The 14,519-nt window shown below is 42.4% G+C and overlaps 1 protein-coding gene across 1 annotated transcript; it reads right to left on the bottom strand.

The window, feature by feature from the left end:
• Positions 1-1,740: 1,740 nt before the first annotated feature.
• chn1 (chimerin 1) lies at positions 1,741-10,732 on the bottom strand (the record flags this gene model as incomplete). Its single annotated transcript, XM_080019098.1, has 7 exons — positions 1,741-2,232; positions 2,328-2,433; positions 3,308-3,445; positions 4,216-4,293; positions 5,425-5,598; positions 8,700-8,784; positions 10,481-10,732. 7 exons carry the CDS (start codon positions 10,730-10,732, stop codon positions 2,061-2,063), a joined length of 1,005 nt encoding a protein of 334 aa, XP_079875224.1. The 3' UTR covers positions 1,741-2,060.
• Between the last annotated feature and the right edge of the window lie 3,787 nt (positions 10,733-14,519).

The following is a 14,519-nucleotide window of genomic DNA, read 5'->3' as shown; positions in this document are numbered from 1 at the left end:
AATCAATAGCTGCTGTGACACAATTACCACATTTCACTATGACTGCCACAATTACTGCCATTTATCAATGTGAAACAAGCAAACTTCCCCTGACTGATCCGAAGTACATTTTAACATATAGCTCAGCCTTCTGCCAGAGCACATCACAACTATCCAGTCAAGCAGCAGCAGTCAGCTGTCTCACAGATCAGTGCAATGTTCAAATTTAGACTCATTACTGTGAATAAGGCGCAGTGTTGTTTCGACAGCAGATCTCTGTCATGGCCATATCACAGCAGCTGGATAAATAGCAGATAGCGTCTCTCTGTGTTATTATTTGCACATCCCAGCCAAATGGGGGCGGAAGTAATGACTGATTATCATTGCCTAAAAGCTGAGTGGTTGAAAAAACGTCCAATTTAGCTTCACAATCAGCGTAGACTCTTTTTGATTGGACTTTTATTACATGAAATGCGGCGCAGAATGCTGTTTTTGGGGCTTGCAATGCAGCCTGAGCTGTTGTTAACTACGCCAAATTGTAGACACCATCCTACGAACCGAATTGTTTGTGTTCCTTAACCATATAAATCATAGACAATATGAGCTACTAGAATACAGTGAATGGTACATTTTGTGTACGTTGTCCTTAACGAAACCTGGACGACCGCATATGAACAGTGACCAATGAAAATAATAACTGGCTGAACAGGGTTTTACATGAAATAAGGGTGTATATATGGTATAGGTTTGAGGTTCAATCAGAATGAATGGAATGTAGTTTTTCACTTAAAAGTGACGCCATGCCAGCTTCTTTGCAGTCTTTCTTCTTTTAGACGAAATGGGTTAACCCTTTGATCGTCTAATGAGCCACGAATAATTGCGCTGAGGCGTGACTCGTTCTTGGAAATGGTGTGGAAAGGCATTGCTTGTGGGTAATTAAAAGTAAAATGCACAAATCCCATGTGACATCGTGTGCGTGTACAGCCGAAAATGATAAATCTCCTTGATGAGCGGAGGGGGTGACGCCTGCAGTGTCGTGGGTTTTGTTGGGATCTCACCATGAATCAGTGTGATTGATGCGGGTGGCATCTGGGCGCAACCTGTCACTCCCAATGCGCAGATTGAAGGACGCTAAGGTTGCCTGATAAGTGCGAACAAACATAGCATGCTCTTAAATCTATTTTGTTTTCCTTAATCTATTTATTGATTCTAAATCTAAAATATCACGTCTGCAATATGAATTCACTTGTCACATCCGAAGAGCTTCATTGAACACGGATTTGATCTCGCAGGTTGTGATTATTTCAATGACTCCAGCCTCATTGGAAATATCATAGCAAGGTTTAATAAATTAAATCCTCCATGCACAACTTATATACAAAAGAGTCCAGTAAAAAACATAAACCAGAGACAAAAGATTTCCGTTCAAACACGACATTGTTTTCAGGTAAACGTAGCAAATCACACATTGATTAATTGTCCTTTTTCCCAGATTTTGAGAGGAAATGCGTAAAAGGTCATTTGACAAAAGAACTGCGGGTTAAACAGAGTTTAAGAGTTGAAAAATACAAGATCAAGAAGACCCCCCTTCCCCCACCCCCACCAAAAAAAAAAGAGCAGCTTTTTTTTTTTTTTTTTTTTTCATCCAGCCATTACATTTTTTTTTTCACTGAAATAACTGCAACCATAAGCAGCTAGGAACACAAGACTATAACTACTTCAAGACAAACTAAAGTAAAAGTTACAGCACATTACGATCCGAACACATGCTGGGCCACAACTACAAAGTAAGAAATAAAGAGGCCGCGCGCCATGCATGCTGGTCCGTCAGCTTCCAAAAAACCCCCGACAAAAATGGGGTGACGTACAAACATAGTGTAAAGTACATGTTCCAAGCCCGGTACAGTGGGGGGAAGGTATCTAGGATCGACGCTAGTCCGTATATTGGGCATAAAAAACAAAGAACGTATCAAACAATACAAAGATTCATTCAAGTCTTTTACGGAGGGAAAGTGATTAGATTGCTGTTCTAAAAATCAAGATGTCCATTTTGTTCTGTACCGGTGTTTTTTTTCTTTCTTTTAGAACAGCACGTCTTCGTTTTTGATCAGCGCCTCCACCACCTGCCTCTGGTACCGGATGTCGTTGAGTGCCGTCATGGCGTCCAAGTCGGGGGCGCGCATGAGGGTGGGCCCGAAAATGATGCCGAGGTTCTCGGCGTTCATCAGGTTGTCCTCCTCGTTCAGCGTCACCCTGGAAAAGGCGCGCGCGGGATTTAGAAAGTGTTTAAATCTAAAGCGTTTTTGGATTGGGAACGTCAGGTTGGAATGGAACAGGATGTAACGTACCTCTTTAAGTGAGCCATGAGGTACTGCAGCGTTTCACTGTGCGATGGAGGCAGCAGAGACAGGGCCTCACGGAATGCTTCCAGCTTCTTCTCTGGGTCATCAAACTCTGGGGAAGCAAGCAGGGAGATCAGCCATTAGAACCATTATAAAAATAAATAAATAAACAAACAAACAAATAAATAAATAATAAAAAAAATAGAAAATAATAAGAATAAAAATTATATAATAATATCTTATAATAAAATAAGATATAAAGAACAACATCTTAAAATAATAAGAAGAAGAAAATAATAAATTTCATAGAATAATAAATAATAATAACGTAATTAACATATAAACATTTTTAAAATGTATATATAATAAACGGGTACATTTAATGAAATGAATTTCAAATGTGGTTCATATGTGAAAATAAATTATAATGCAAACTTCATACATCATTGGCGACAAAGACACTTGACTGACGATGGCTTTATATTTTCTCATAGCTGTCATCAAAAATGCCTATTGGCTAGGTTGTTTACAATGCTACAACTGAACTACGAGCAATAAAGAACTAATGAAAAGTCTGATATTTTAAGATACCAAATCAATTTATGTAAGCAAACTTGAAATACTCATTCATTTTAAAATATAGTTTAATATCCTAAATCTCCCTCTTTTCACCCTCTGGGGGGCGTGTTGGGGTGCAGGGTCGGCCGAGTTCAATACACAATGGGGGGTTAACCAACACGCTGCAGAATCGTTTCACAGGTATTGCCCACAGCCGGGACAGTAGGGTTGGATTTCACCAACACTAGGCTTTCTGCTTCCTAATGAACTAATAAAATAAAAAAGTGTTGCTAAAGCAGCATATATTTGGGGAATATCGCAGCATGGTAATGAGACTTCTTGCTTACAGACTTTAGATGGCAAAATAAAAAGCATGCTGAACAGATGTGTATTCCGGTGGTAACGTGGAAACACTGCTCTGGACTTACTCGCAGCCTCGATGAACCGGGGGTACGCGTCGTATGAGATCACGGGAATGGGCAAGTCCCTCAGGTAGAGCTTCAGTGCACCTGTGATGATGTTGATGTCTTCATAGGCGCTCACCGAGATGTCTGTCTTCTCACCTTCTGCGAGGGAGAACAGAGATCGTGAGGAAACACTACGGCGAAGCGCGGTGGAGAACACGAGCCTCCCACCGAGAAACTGGATCCCATCGGCGGCGAGCGAGGAGCGAGGAGATAGCGGCGCGCAGCCTGAGGGAGAGGCGTCGAGACACACTTCCAGTGTTTTTGAATATGAAACGTGTGATTTCAGCCGCATGGCCCCTTTCATTCTGACTTGCGCTGCGTTTTGCGCAGTATTGGGAGCAGCCCGTGGCCTACTTGCGCGGTGCTTTGAGCTGGAATGACACTCTGTCATGGCTGATCTGCTGCATGCCGCTCTGGAAGCAGGCTTCTGACTCTAGGCAGGCAAGCTCTAGGGTTTTATTTGTTTTGTTTTTTTTCTCTCCCTGCAGTTTAAAAGTCACACTGCACTGGGCCTCGAGACAAGCTTGTCCATTCTCACCCCCTCTGTTGCCGGGGAGTCTTATTTTACATTGCATATTAGCCTCGTTTGGTGCAAGCAGGGTAGCTGGAGCGCTTCCAAATTTTTTTTCCGTTTTTCGCTCAGCCCGACCCCGAGGCCTTCCGCAAGTGGACCGTGTCCGGGGTAAAGCCTTCTCTGCCAGATGGAGGCTTATCCTTCTCAAATGTGTCACTTTCCGCTTAATCTGGGATGCTCCGTTAGCCTTATGTAAGCACACTGTCCGTCGCTCGTTATAGGTTACCGTTCACGTCGGGGGGCTGACAGAATCGCGGGCGTAAATAAACGGGATAAAAATGTCAGAAGTGAATACCTCTGTCAAACGCCGCCTTGACGTCCTCCACCGAATCACTGAATCCTGATATTCTGTAGAGCCCCTCAGACTTCAGACCTGGAGACAAAAGCAAACATGACATTCAGCCTTTTTAAACATCATCAGCACTGGAACGTGAGAGTCGTACAGATTTCTGCACTCCCAATACAAGCAAATTCCCCCCCATATGTTTCCTTTGACAATAGAGGAGACGGCGTTAAATGTTGTTAAATATGCATAGGAAATTAGCCTGAAAATACGTGCGATATTACATAGGGGAATAGTGCGGGCCGACACAAATCATTTTTTGCATCACTGAGCTAAATAATGAAGAGATAAATCAAACTTAAAAATGAGTTACAGACAGATATTAGGGAGCAAACAATGAGGACGTGATGAGCTCCCTCTATAGTTGAATGATTACACCAAAGTGTAATCGACTAGGGAAACAGGAAACAGGTTCTGGTCCTTATTACCGTGTACAATTACCAACGATCTCATCAGTCTTCCCAACACCGCAGGAGTTAGTGCAAGAATGTGTTAGAATACAAAAAGAATACAAGAGAATTACTACGGCATTATTCAATGAATAATGAACAGTGAATATCACAGCACTAAATCCTATAGTTTTAAAGGTTTCTTTACAACTAAAACAACAACAACAAAAAAACCGATATATATATATATATATATATATATATATATATATATATATATATATATATATATTTCTCATGGTTTTCTCATTTCATTTACTTCCTATGTATTATTCCCTTATGCAATATTTTTTGATATTTACCAACTAATTTCCTATGTATATACGGTATATACATACAGGGAGCAAGAATATAAGCAAATAAATATATTAAGGCAAAATATATCAGCAAAAAATAAAAAATAAATAAAAATAAATAAACAAACAAACAAACAAACAAATAAATAAATAAATAAATAAATAAATAAATAAATAAATAAATAAATAAATAAATGTATAATCAAAACATATGTATGTATGTACATTATGCAATTATGTAGCGCCCTTTAACAGAGATAATAATAATAATAATAATAATAATATAATAATAATAATAATAATAATAATAATAATAATAATAATAATAATAATAATAATAATAATAATAATGTAGGGTATGGACAGTTAAAGTATTTGCGGTCCCAAATCCTGTTCAGTGAGCTCAACAAACAAACCTCTGGACTCTATTTCTCTGATGCACATGTCCACCACCATGGGCCGAGCCGTGTTGTGGGCTTTCACCAGCGTCGTCAGGTCACAGCTGTACACTTTCCTGACGTGTTTCAGGCTCGGCTTGCAGTCACTGGGAACCATGGGTGAGCACTGCTTGTGGACACTCAAACCACAATCTGCACAGAGGGACGGGGGATGGGGCGAGAGAGAGAGAGAGAGAGAGAGAGAGAGAGAGCGAGAGAGAGAGAGAGAGAGAGAGAGAGATGCAGGGAGTTCAGAAACCGTCGGGGTGAAAGGTTTATTTGTTTCATAAAAATCTAAAGCTCTGGAGGAAATTAAAATCAATGATGCGTAGATATGTCATCTTTGTTTAATTAATTTCGCTATTTAGGCCTCTCCAAATTTGCGCTTTTGCTTGCTCAGGTCTAAATCGGTTCGATCAATATTTGCTCTGGGAATGTCAGAGAAGGAGAAGCCATATTCGATAGCCACTGAGGAAATCCCGTTAGTCAGCTGCCAAGTGTGTTATTGGAGTCACCTTGAGCTCAGGAATAGAGGGCGGGCCCCTCCCAACACCTTCATCGGGTAATGTGTTTAAAAAAAAAAGAAAATCAATTACGGCCAACAAAGGAAGCGGGAACACATCTAGACAGTGACGGATATCGAAAAGAATTTGATAATACAGAAGATAGTGAAATAACAGTTGACGATAACTGGACGAATGTGTGTGTAAATGATCCTAATGGATGGAATCAGCATGTTCCATCTGAACAGCACGGTGGCTGTGACGTGGAATTGGGTTCCCATCCCACATTGTTTTTGTGTCTGTTGTGCAGCTCGGCTGTTCCAGGGCGGGTTTCACCTTGTAGGGAGCGCAGAGAGAGCCTCCCCTTTGAAAAAAAAAAGGGAAGCTCTTAGAGGGAATTAAGCAGCGCACTAAAAACAATGTGGCCTGGAGGAGGGACAGTCAGCGCTGCTGCACGCTTCATTCTCTGCCAAATCAGGACCTCGCACACAATGGCTGTGGAGGCAGCAATTGAGGAGCTGCGGGCTACACTAGACCTACTTTCCCCAGACTAAAAATGGGGCAGCTCTTCAATCTCTCCGTTCTTTTGAACCTTTTCCAAGTTCTGAAAAGGATTTTCTTTTTGGACCAAAAAAAAAAAAAGCTTTATGCCTTTAATTTTAACTTAACATTTTGCCAACCATTTTTATTGTTGTTTTCTTCCCAAAGATTTTTATTTCCATTCAACAAAAAGTAGACTGTGTTTTTTGTGTTTTTGAATAACACGGGGGGCCCCCAGAGGAATATGTGCTGCCTCCATTTATATGCATTGAGGCAGAAATGTAATTACTCTAAGAGATGATTCTCTTAAGGATATGAGACAGGCAACGTAATAGAGGAGGCCCTGTCATCAGCCTGCACAGCAGATCCTATTGGCTATGGTCGCACACTGATGGCCCCGGGTCCCAGGTGGGATGGCTGAGGGAGAGGCCTGGCCCCAGGGACCCGGGGAGCCCGGGAGCCCCGAGACGGGGTAGACCGCTCAACTGCATTGTCAGCTCCGTCTCCGTTGCCATGGCGAGGAGGTACTTTTGAGAACCGACTGGGCCCTGTTTAGGCTAAAATGTTGTGACAGTGATAGGAAGAGGTTCAAGGGTGGACGGTCGCTGGTGGCTAATCAGCAAATTATCACTGTGTCTCCCCTCTTTAAAGCTGAGGACATCGCCGCCTATTAACCTGCACTTCTCTGGCTCTGACTGGAGAATAATAAGGGGGAAAAAAATAAAAAAAAATGTCCGCCTGGCTGTGTTGTGGAATGGCTTGGTTCTCCACCAAGCATTGTAAGCTGAATAGGGGCTGAGCCGTGTGACCGAGCTCTTTGGTTGAAGCTGCTGAATTTTAATGCGTGTGGAAATGGAGTTCCTTCCCCACGCTCCCAGCTCTGCTCCTCATTAAAGAGACATGCCATCTTTGTTTTTCTTCACAGGCATTATGGGACGGGCAGGCATTGTGGGGGCTGTACGCCGACGAGGAAAATGTGGCACAACAAGCACTGGCAGAGGCTGGCTCCGTGGCACTCGACCAGAAAAACAGTTCACACATACAAAAAGAAAAGGGGATGGGAGAACATTTTGGGGAATGCAAATTTTTAGCATCATATGAGATTTCGGTGCCCTAGATTCCGGTAGCCGTGGCGGAGTCTGAAGGAATGGCGCCAAAAGCAGCATCTACCGAGACTACAGCGGTAGCTTCCAAACGGATGTGCTTTCTTCCGATTGTTGTCCGCTTTCTAAGGCAATACATCAAATATTTATGTCAGCACTCCCACAAATATGTGTGGCCCATTTTGTTTAATCAATAAAACATCAAATCCGCACACCACTCTGTGTTGTTTCAGTTTTTGGGGACTGAGACACCAGATCTACCAACATATACATCCATGTGAAATTTCATTGGAGATGAATGACCTATACACTAGTATTAGATATTTGGTGTGACATGAAACCCAATATCTAATAAAAAGGGATTTTCCTAAGAATGTTAATAAAACGGGATGAGGCTGATACACTTGGCTGTAGCCGGATTTGTGGCTGTAATTTGGTCGAATTCAGTGCGTGCTGAAATTGATGAACCGCTGGATGAAAACAGGCGGACAGAGAACCCAGCTCGGCCTCCCCCAACCCCACCCCCACCCCCACATTCCAGTCTAAATGTCAACTGGATGGTGGGTAGTTACAGCAGCTTAGTCTAAAAAAAAAAGGCCAAAGCAGGGCTGTCGTATTGTTCCTAGTCTGAAAGACAGCAAATTGAAAAACAAAAATAATACTCCACAGTCAACATTCTGATGTATAATCACAACATGGCAGCATTACAGGCTTAATGCCAGGCTCGTCCATTTCTTAAATCTAGGTTAAGGATTGTCATTATATCGGTGTAATGGCACGAGAAACAAAGCAGGTCGTTCAAACTCTTTTGCTCAAAATTTGTTATTGATTGCTTCAGTGGGAAACTTACTATTACATCACACAAAATCTCCTGCAAAGGGAGTCCTTATTTCGCCGTGTTACATAACCCTGCTGATCCAGTGGTGCAAATCACTGGTCAGATTGCAGATTAGACTCATAAAACCATTCAGACTGTTTATTTAGAGAAACGAGGAAACCTACACACCGAGTTCAGAACAACGAGCTTTGTTTCTTCGCAGGGGAGAACAGACGACTACAACACGAGGCCCTGGCTGAATACGGTTTATGTTTGTCAAACAGAATGTACCTGCACATTTGACTCCCTGGGCCATTAATCCCCACATGAAGTTGGCGCAGTGTTCACACCAGTGGGGTCCCCGAAAGGTGTGGACCTGGAAACGGAGAAAGTGTCAAAGAGAGATATCAGCCGAAACAAAGAGAAAGAAAAATAACCCCGTGCTTATTCCCACCTTCCCTCCGAGCTGAAGATGCTCGCGTCTTCAAATGAGGCTGATTTGGGGCTCAATGTGAGATTATCTCTCGCATTGAGGAGGATTACGGACTAAACAACCTCTCAAGACGGATAATAATTGGGCCGGGGGCATCGATAGCGCAGCGTCTCTGTGGCGGTGGCACCTTTAGCATCACACCAGTTGTCATGGAAATGAGCTATAGAGATGGTGCAGGGCCGCCTTGCTCACACAGGAAGGGAAATAAACATCGGCAGGTAACAACAGCGCAGCCAATCAGGAGGGCCCAAACTAGACATATGGGGACGGGAATGAGCCTTCCCCCTAATATGTGTTTCCCCACCACACAGCCGTGGCAGGCGTTATAAATTGGTTTAGGATTACTGGGGGAATATTTTATTATTTTGGCGCCACCGTTGATGTGTACACACATAATGGATTTCTCATACAATCTCACCAGCTGTCTTTTGTTTTTGTTGATCTAACGATTGTACTTCTGTCTTATATCCAAGCTAATATGATGTGACCGAGTTCACGGTATCTCTTGAAATCTGTTTTTGTTGTTAGAGATTAGTATCTCTTTAGTTAGTTCCTTCGTTTCTTAATATCTCTATATGTCTCTATATATTGATATATAATCTCTTACTCATGATCAATTAAGGAGGCTGAGAAATGCCAAGATGGCATTCTTTTTTAGAGATTCCAGCAGTACTCTAATTTCTAAATGTCAACGATAAAAAGTCATATTCATATCACTGGGCTACAAAATGAAATATTAAATACTGAATGAAATAATTTCATCAGTTGTGTAGTCTTAGCATGGGTATAGGCAAAGGAAAGGAAATAAAGCAAAGGAAATAAATATAAACCTTCCCTCAACTCATCATGGAACGATGACATCAGTCACACTGTTTATACACTGCATTTATACTAATTATAATGCTTATACATCGTAACATACATAGTTTGCGATCAAATGAGAGAAGCTTTCCATAAAAGAAGAAAATACTTTAAACCTCATCAAGATGCTCTATGCTGCTCTGTGCTGGAGGCTACTGCTGTGCCGTATTGTGGTCACTGGGGATTTAGCATCTTCCATACCCTTAGATTTCACATGCTTTAGTTATAATTTGACTTGACATGACGGTTGTAGGAACTTGACATGGAAAACCAGGAGCTACCGTAGATGCAAATCACAATCTAACAAACGCAGCATTCAGCAGTTTGGCAGAACAAGGAAGCAGGAAGATACTGATCAGCGGTTTTGAAGGGATTCAAGGGAATGATTCTGTCCCTGATCTCCATTCTATGAACGAACCAAACAGGAGAGCTCGGGGGTAAGTGTGCTGACAAGAGTGAGATACACTCCTCCACTGCTTTCCCTTCCATCGGCTTAATCTGCCCATCTGCTGCATTGGAAACAACAGCAGTGCTCCACAGACCATCCAACAGATTTTCTTTGGATAAAAACAGACCAAAAACAGCTTTGCAGCTTATCCTTTCACCCACTCAGCGCCACCCCACAAAAAAGGCTGGTGAAAGCCCTCTGGTTACAGTATGGTGAAGATATGGCAGCCGCTGACAGATTGTAAGCTGAGGAAGATCTTTGGAGTCTCACCTTGAAGTTGTGGACTTTCTCGGACTTGGGCGCCCGGTCGCCCTCTTTCAGCGTCGCTCTGCGGACCAGCGAGGTGAGCTGCGAATAGGCAAACAGCTTGAGCGGCTGCCAAATAGTGGCTGGGGGTTTCTGTGGCCCCATCCTCATCCCCAGTGCCGCCGCTAAAATATCCTCCTGGTTGGCCTCTCTCTTGGCCTTTTGCACCAGAGACTTCTCTCCTTTGAGAACTTCGTAGGGCTCCCTGGATGGCATTCTGGTGCCACAGGCCAACGGACGGAACAAACTGCCCAAGAAGTTTAGAGGGTCCCCGCTACTAAGATGAAGATTCCTTGAGATCCCTGGGTCTCTAAAATGCTTAGAGCTGGCCTCCACCAATGTTACTTACATCTTCTCCAGTTAAAATATATATCTCAGAGCCCACAAAAAATGATTTACAGTATGAACTCAATGGAAAGAATTATCCAAAAGTCGAAAAAAAACTGTCCTTGGTTAAATCCTCTCAGATCAGTGACATCAGTGAATGTTCCTTCACTGATAGCAGTGTCAGGTCTGATGTGTAGATGCTACAGCACAGCCCTGGGTGTTGATACACTTCCCTGGGAACATATATGCAGATGAGCTGCGTGAAGGATGCTCTAATCCTATCTTCCCTGAGCAAAGCAGATATTCTCTCTGGAGCAGAGGCAGCACACTGTGTCTGGATGCTGGCAGGCTGCTGGGCTGAGGGGGAGGAGAACCGGGGCGGGCTCTGTAGTATTCACCAGCGGATTAAATGGGAGCACACCGGCCAATCACAACACTGCCACACACACACACACACACACGCTCTATAGCTGCCGTCACCCCGCCCCCGCCCACCCTACCACCTCCTTCATCAGATAGCAAGGAAGGGATGGCAACGGACCCTCGGTTGGATGGAAGGGGAGTGGGCTAGTAATGAGCAATGAATGAGTCATGCACCGAGAGTGGGCTGCTGTCTACAGGACTCACAACACCAGTAGGCCGTTACAGAAGGGGGCGACTTTCAAATTCCCGTTGCCACAGAAACAGCTTGCGTCTGGAACTAAACAAATAAAAAAAGCTAAATCCTCTGAGGACTACCTATAAAATAACAGATCGCTGTGCTAATGTTCAAACACAGATTTAAATTTACATTATATTTCATATTTATATTGATTGGAGGAGACGTAAAGAAAATAATGAATACATTAATGAATAAATGAATAAATAGATGAATAAAATGTTTTTGGGTAAAATTATTTAGTTTGTGTTTCTTAAGAATGAGAATATAGACATAGACCTCTTAAGGTCAATCAAATATTATAGCGATAACAGATTAATAACAAAAAGACTAAAGTTGGACATAGTTGTCAAAACTGGTCTAATTTTAACAACCCAAAATATTTCTATCGTATGTGATCTAAACAAAGAACTGAAAAGGAGATGGAGGAGTACAATGTGTATAATTCTGAAATCAAAATCAACCGGATATAACTTTTGTTACAGTTGTATTCATTTATACACTAAGTATTTTGTGTAATAGCTGTATCGTTTCTACTGATATAATATAATGTTATTTCTTCTAATTTGCGTGTGCTTCTTGGGTGTAAGCCTCTTCATTTTTGGGTGGCAGTGGAGTCTTTGTTTGAACCTTTTTAATTGCTTCAGGCATACTGATGCAAGTGTTGTGAAAATGCAAATTAAGCATCAAATATAGCACGGTGGTAGCACAGTGGGAAATGGAAGATGCAAACCGCCTTCATTTACACCCCGAGTCAAATGCAATCATCCTCCACCATCTCCCAGACTAATTCAGTCTTCAGCGAAAGCCTAAAAAAAGCTGTATCTTCGCAGCTCTGAGAGCAGATAAAAGGCAGAATGGAGGAGGAGGATGGGTGAATGAACAGATATCAGGGCTCCCCCGTCCAAAATCAATGAGGACTGTCCTCCTATTGACAACTGCCATTCCCCTGCTAAGAGAGAGGAAAGCAAAAAGTGAGGGTCTGGACTGCAGCGGGGAACAAACGGCGGCTTTGAAGATCAATGTCGGCGCTTACAATGGAACCCCAAACTGTGGCGTGTGGAACTGACAGCAACTCAAGCTCCATATGAAAGATTTGGAAACCAGGGGCTGACTCTTCCCTCCCATGCTCAGGGAAGCCCTCTCCTTGGGAGAGGTACCTGAGAGTGGTAGATAAAAAAAACATGAAAGGTGCCTTTATATCCACCACTTCAATGCTCCCAAAAGCCGAGCACTTTCGAAGGCTTTGCAGCGTAATTGCATTGCCTGCTGTTAAGTGTAGGATGAGCATCTGACTACCAGGATGTGGCTCGCTTTGAACGCCGCTCTAATTGACACTGATTGATTTCCTTGTTTTCACCAACGTGTCCCAAGTCGGTGCTCCTGAGAAAGGGATGCGGGGAGAGTAGATAGAGTGATTCCTCCAGCTTCTCTGTCACCCAAAACGACCGCTTGCAACCGGCTTAGACGGTCCAATGGTTCCAATTGAACCATTGGATTACAAATAAAGATTACAAAACTTTTCAAATAGGCTACAAATAATGACTCTTTGGGTTCTTTTTGGGTTTGGACACTCTTCCATTTTCTACCCACAGAACGACTGCGGCCCATTAGAGCTGCAGTAGAAGTTATGGTGCTGGTTTGTACTGGGGGAAGAGAAGTTGTTACGTAAGGAAATGTTCTTTTAATGCGTTGCTGACCCAGCATCCGTTTAACATCCCATTAAGTTGAAAGGAACATCCACTCTGATGATCCGGTGTTAAACTCTGAATGTGAACTGTATAAAAGATTAGGTAGATAGATAGATAGATAGATAGACAGACAGACAGACAGACAGACAGACAGACAGACAGACAGACAGACAGACAGACAGACAGACAGACAGACAGATATATAGATAGATAGATAGATAGATAGATAGATAGATAGATAGATAGATAGATTCCAGCGTGCGTCATCAAGAGTTAAGTGCAGACCCTTTCAGAAGCATTGAGAGAAAACTGATTGAGTGCCTTGGCCGAGCGCAGAATCGAGGATTAGAAGTTACATAATATTATATAACCTGCAGTACACAACCATCTATCACATGAATAGGAACTAGAATTTTATAATGAAAGACTGGGAAGACGGAGCGCTGACCCCAGAACTGGGGCACCGTGCACTGCCAAGGACACTGCGGGCTCTGAACGCAGCTCAATGGCCTCCCACCATTTGAAGGAACCAGAACGGATTTTAAATCTGCCCTGAATGCGAGGTCTTCACGGAGACCGCGAGGAGTGGGCTTAGCTACACTCTGAGATGCACTTGAATAAATCTGAACAGAGTAGCTACGTTGAGTGACATAACAGCCCTGAAATAAATATATAATGGTAAAAAAATAATGAAAATAAAAATAACAGTAATATAAATCTGCAAAATACAGAATATGTAAGGACAATATGTACTGTGTACAGTATGTGTGTGTGATCATAATTTGATTTTGGGGAAGGCAGTAATTCAACCTCATTTACACACAGTAAGGTTATGTTCACAGCAGTAAAGTTAGGGTAAAACCTTGCCTGGCAAAACCTCATAAACCATAACCGCGGAAAACAGTTAATAAACTGCATTTTTTTTTTGCTGGTCTTGCAAGAAACCAGAGCAAATTACACCATGTTTTACAGGGACAAATAGATTACCTGGCTGCGGCAGCCACTGTCTGCGCAGTGACAGTGATGTATGGCGCAGCCGCTATCACGCTTTGCGATCCAGCGAGCAAGGTAGCAACACACACTGCTTAGAATGCTGGGCTACACACTCTAGTGAATAGTGTGTGTGTGAATAATGTTTTGGGGTTTATTGTGTCAGCAACCAGAGAAATGTATCTGTTCACAAGATCATTTGTAGAAACGTTCTAGCACCCTATTATTATTTCTTTGTGTGTTTTCAATTTTCTTTTAAATTATTATATATTTTTTTTAATAATTAGAATTAGGCTTCCTCACTGACATTGAATAAAGAGGAAAAAAAAAAACAGAT

Source organism: Zeus faber (genome assembly GCF_960531495.2).
Source record: "Zeus faber genome assembly, chromosome: 18".
NCBI lineage: Eukaryota > Metazoa > Chordata > Actinopteri > Zeiformes > Zeidae > Zeus > Zeus faber.
This window is presented reverse-complemented; position numbering and strand designations above follow the sequence as displayed.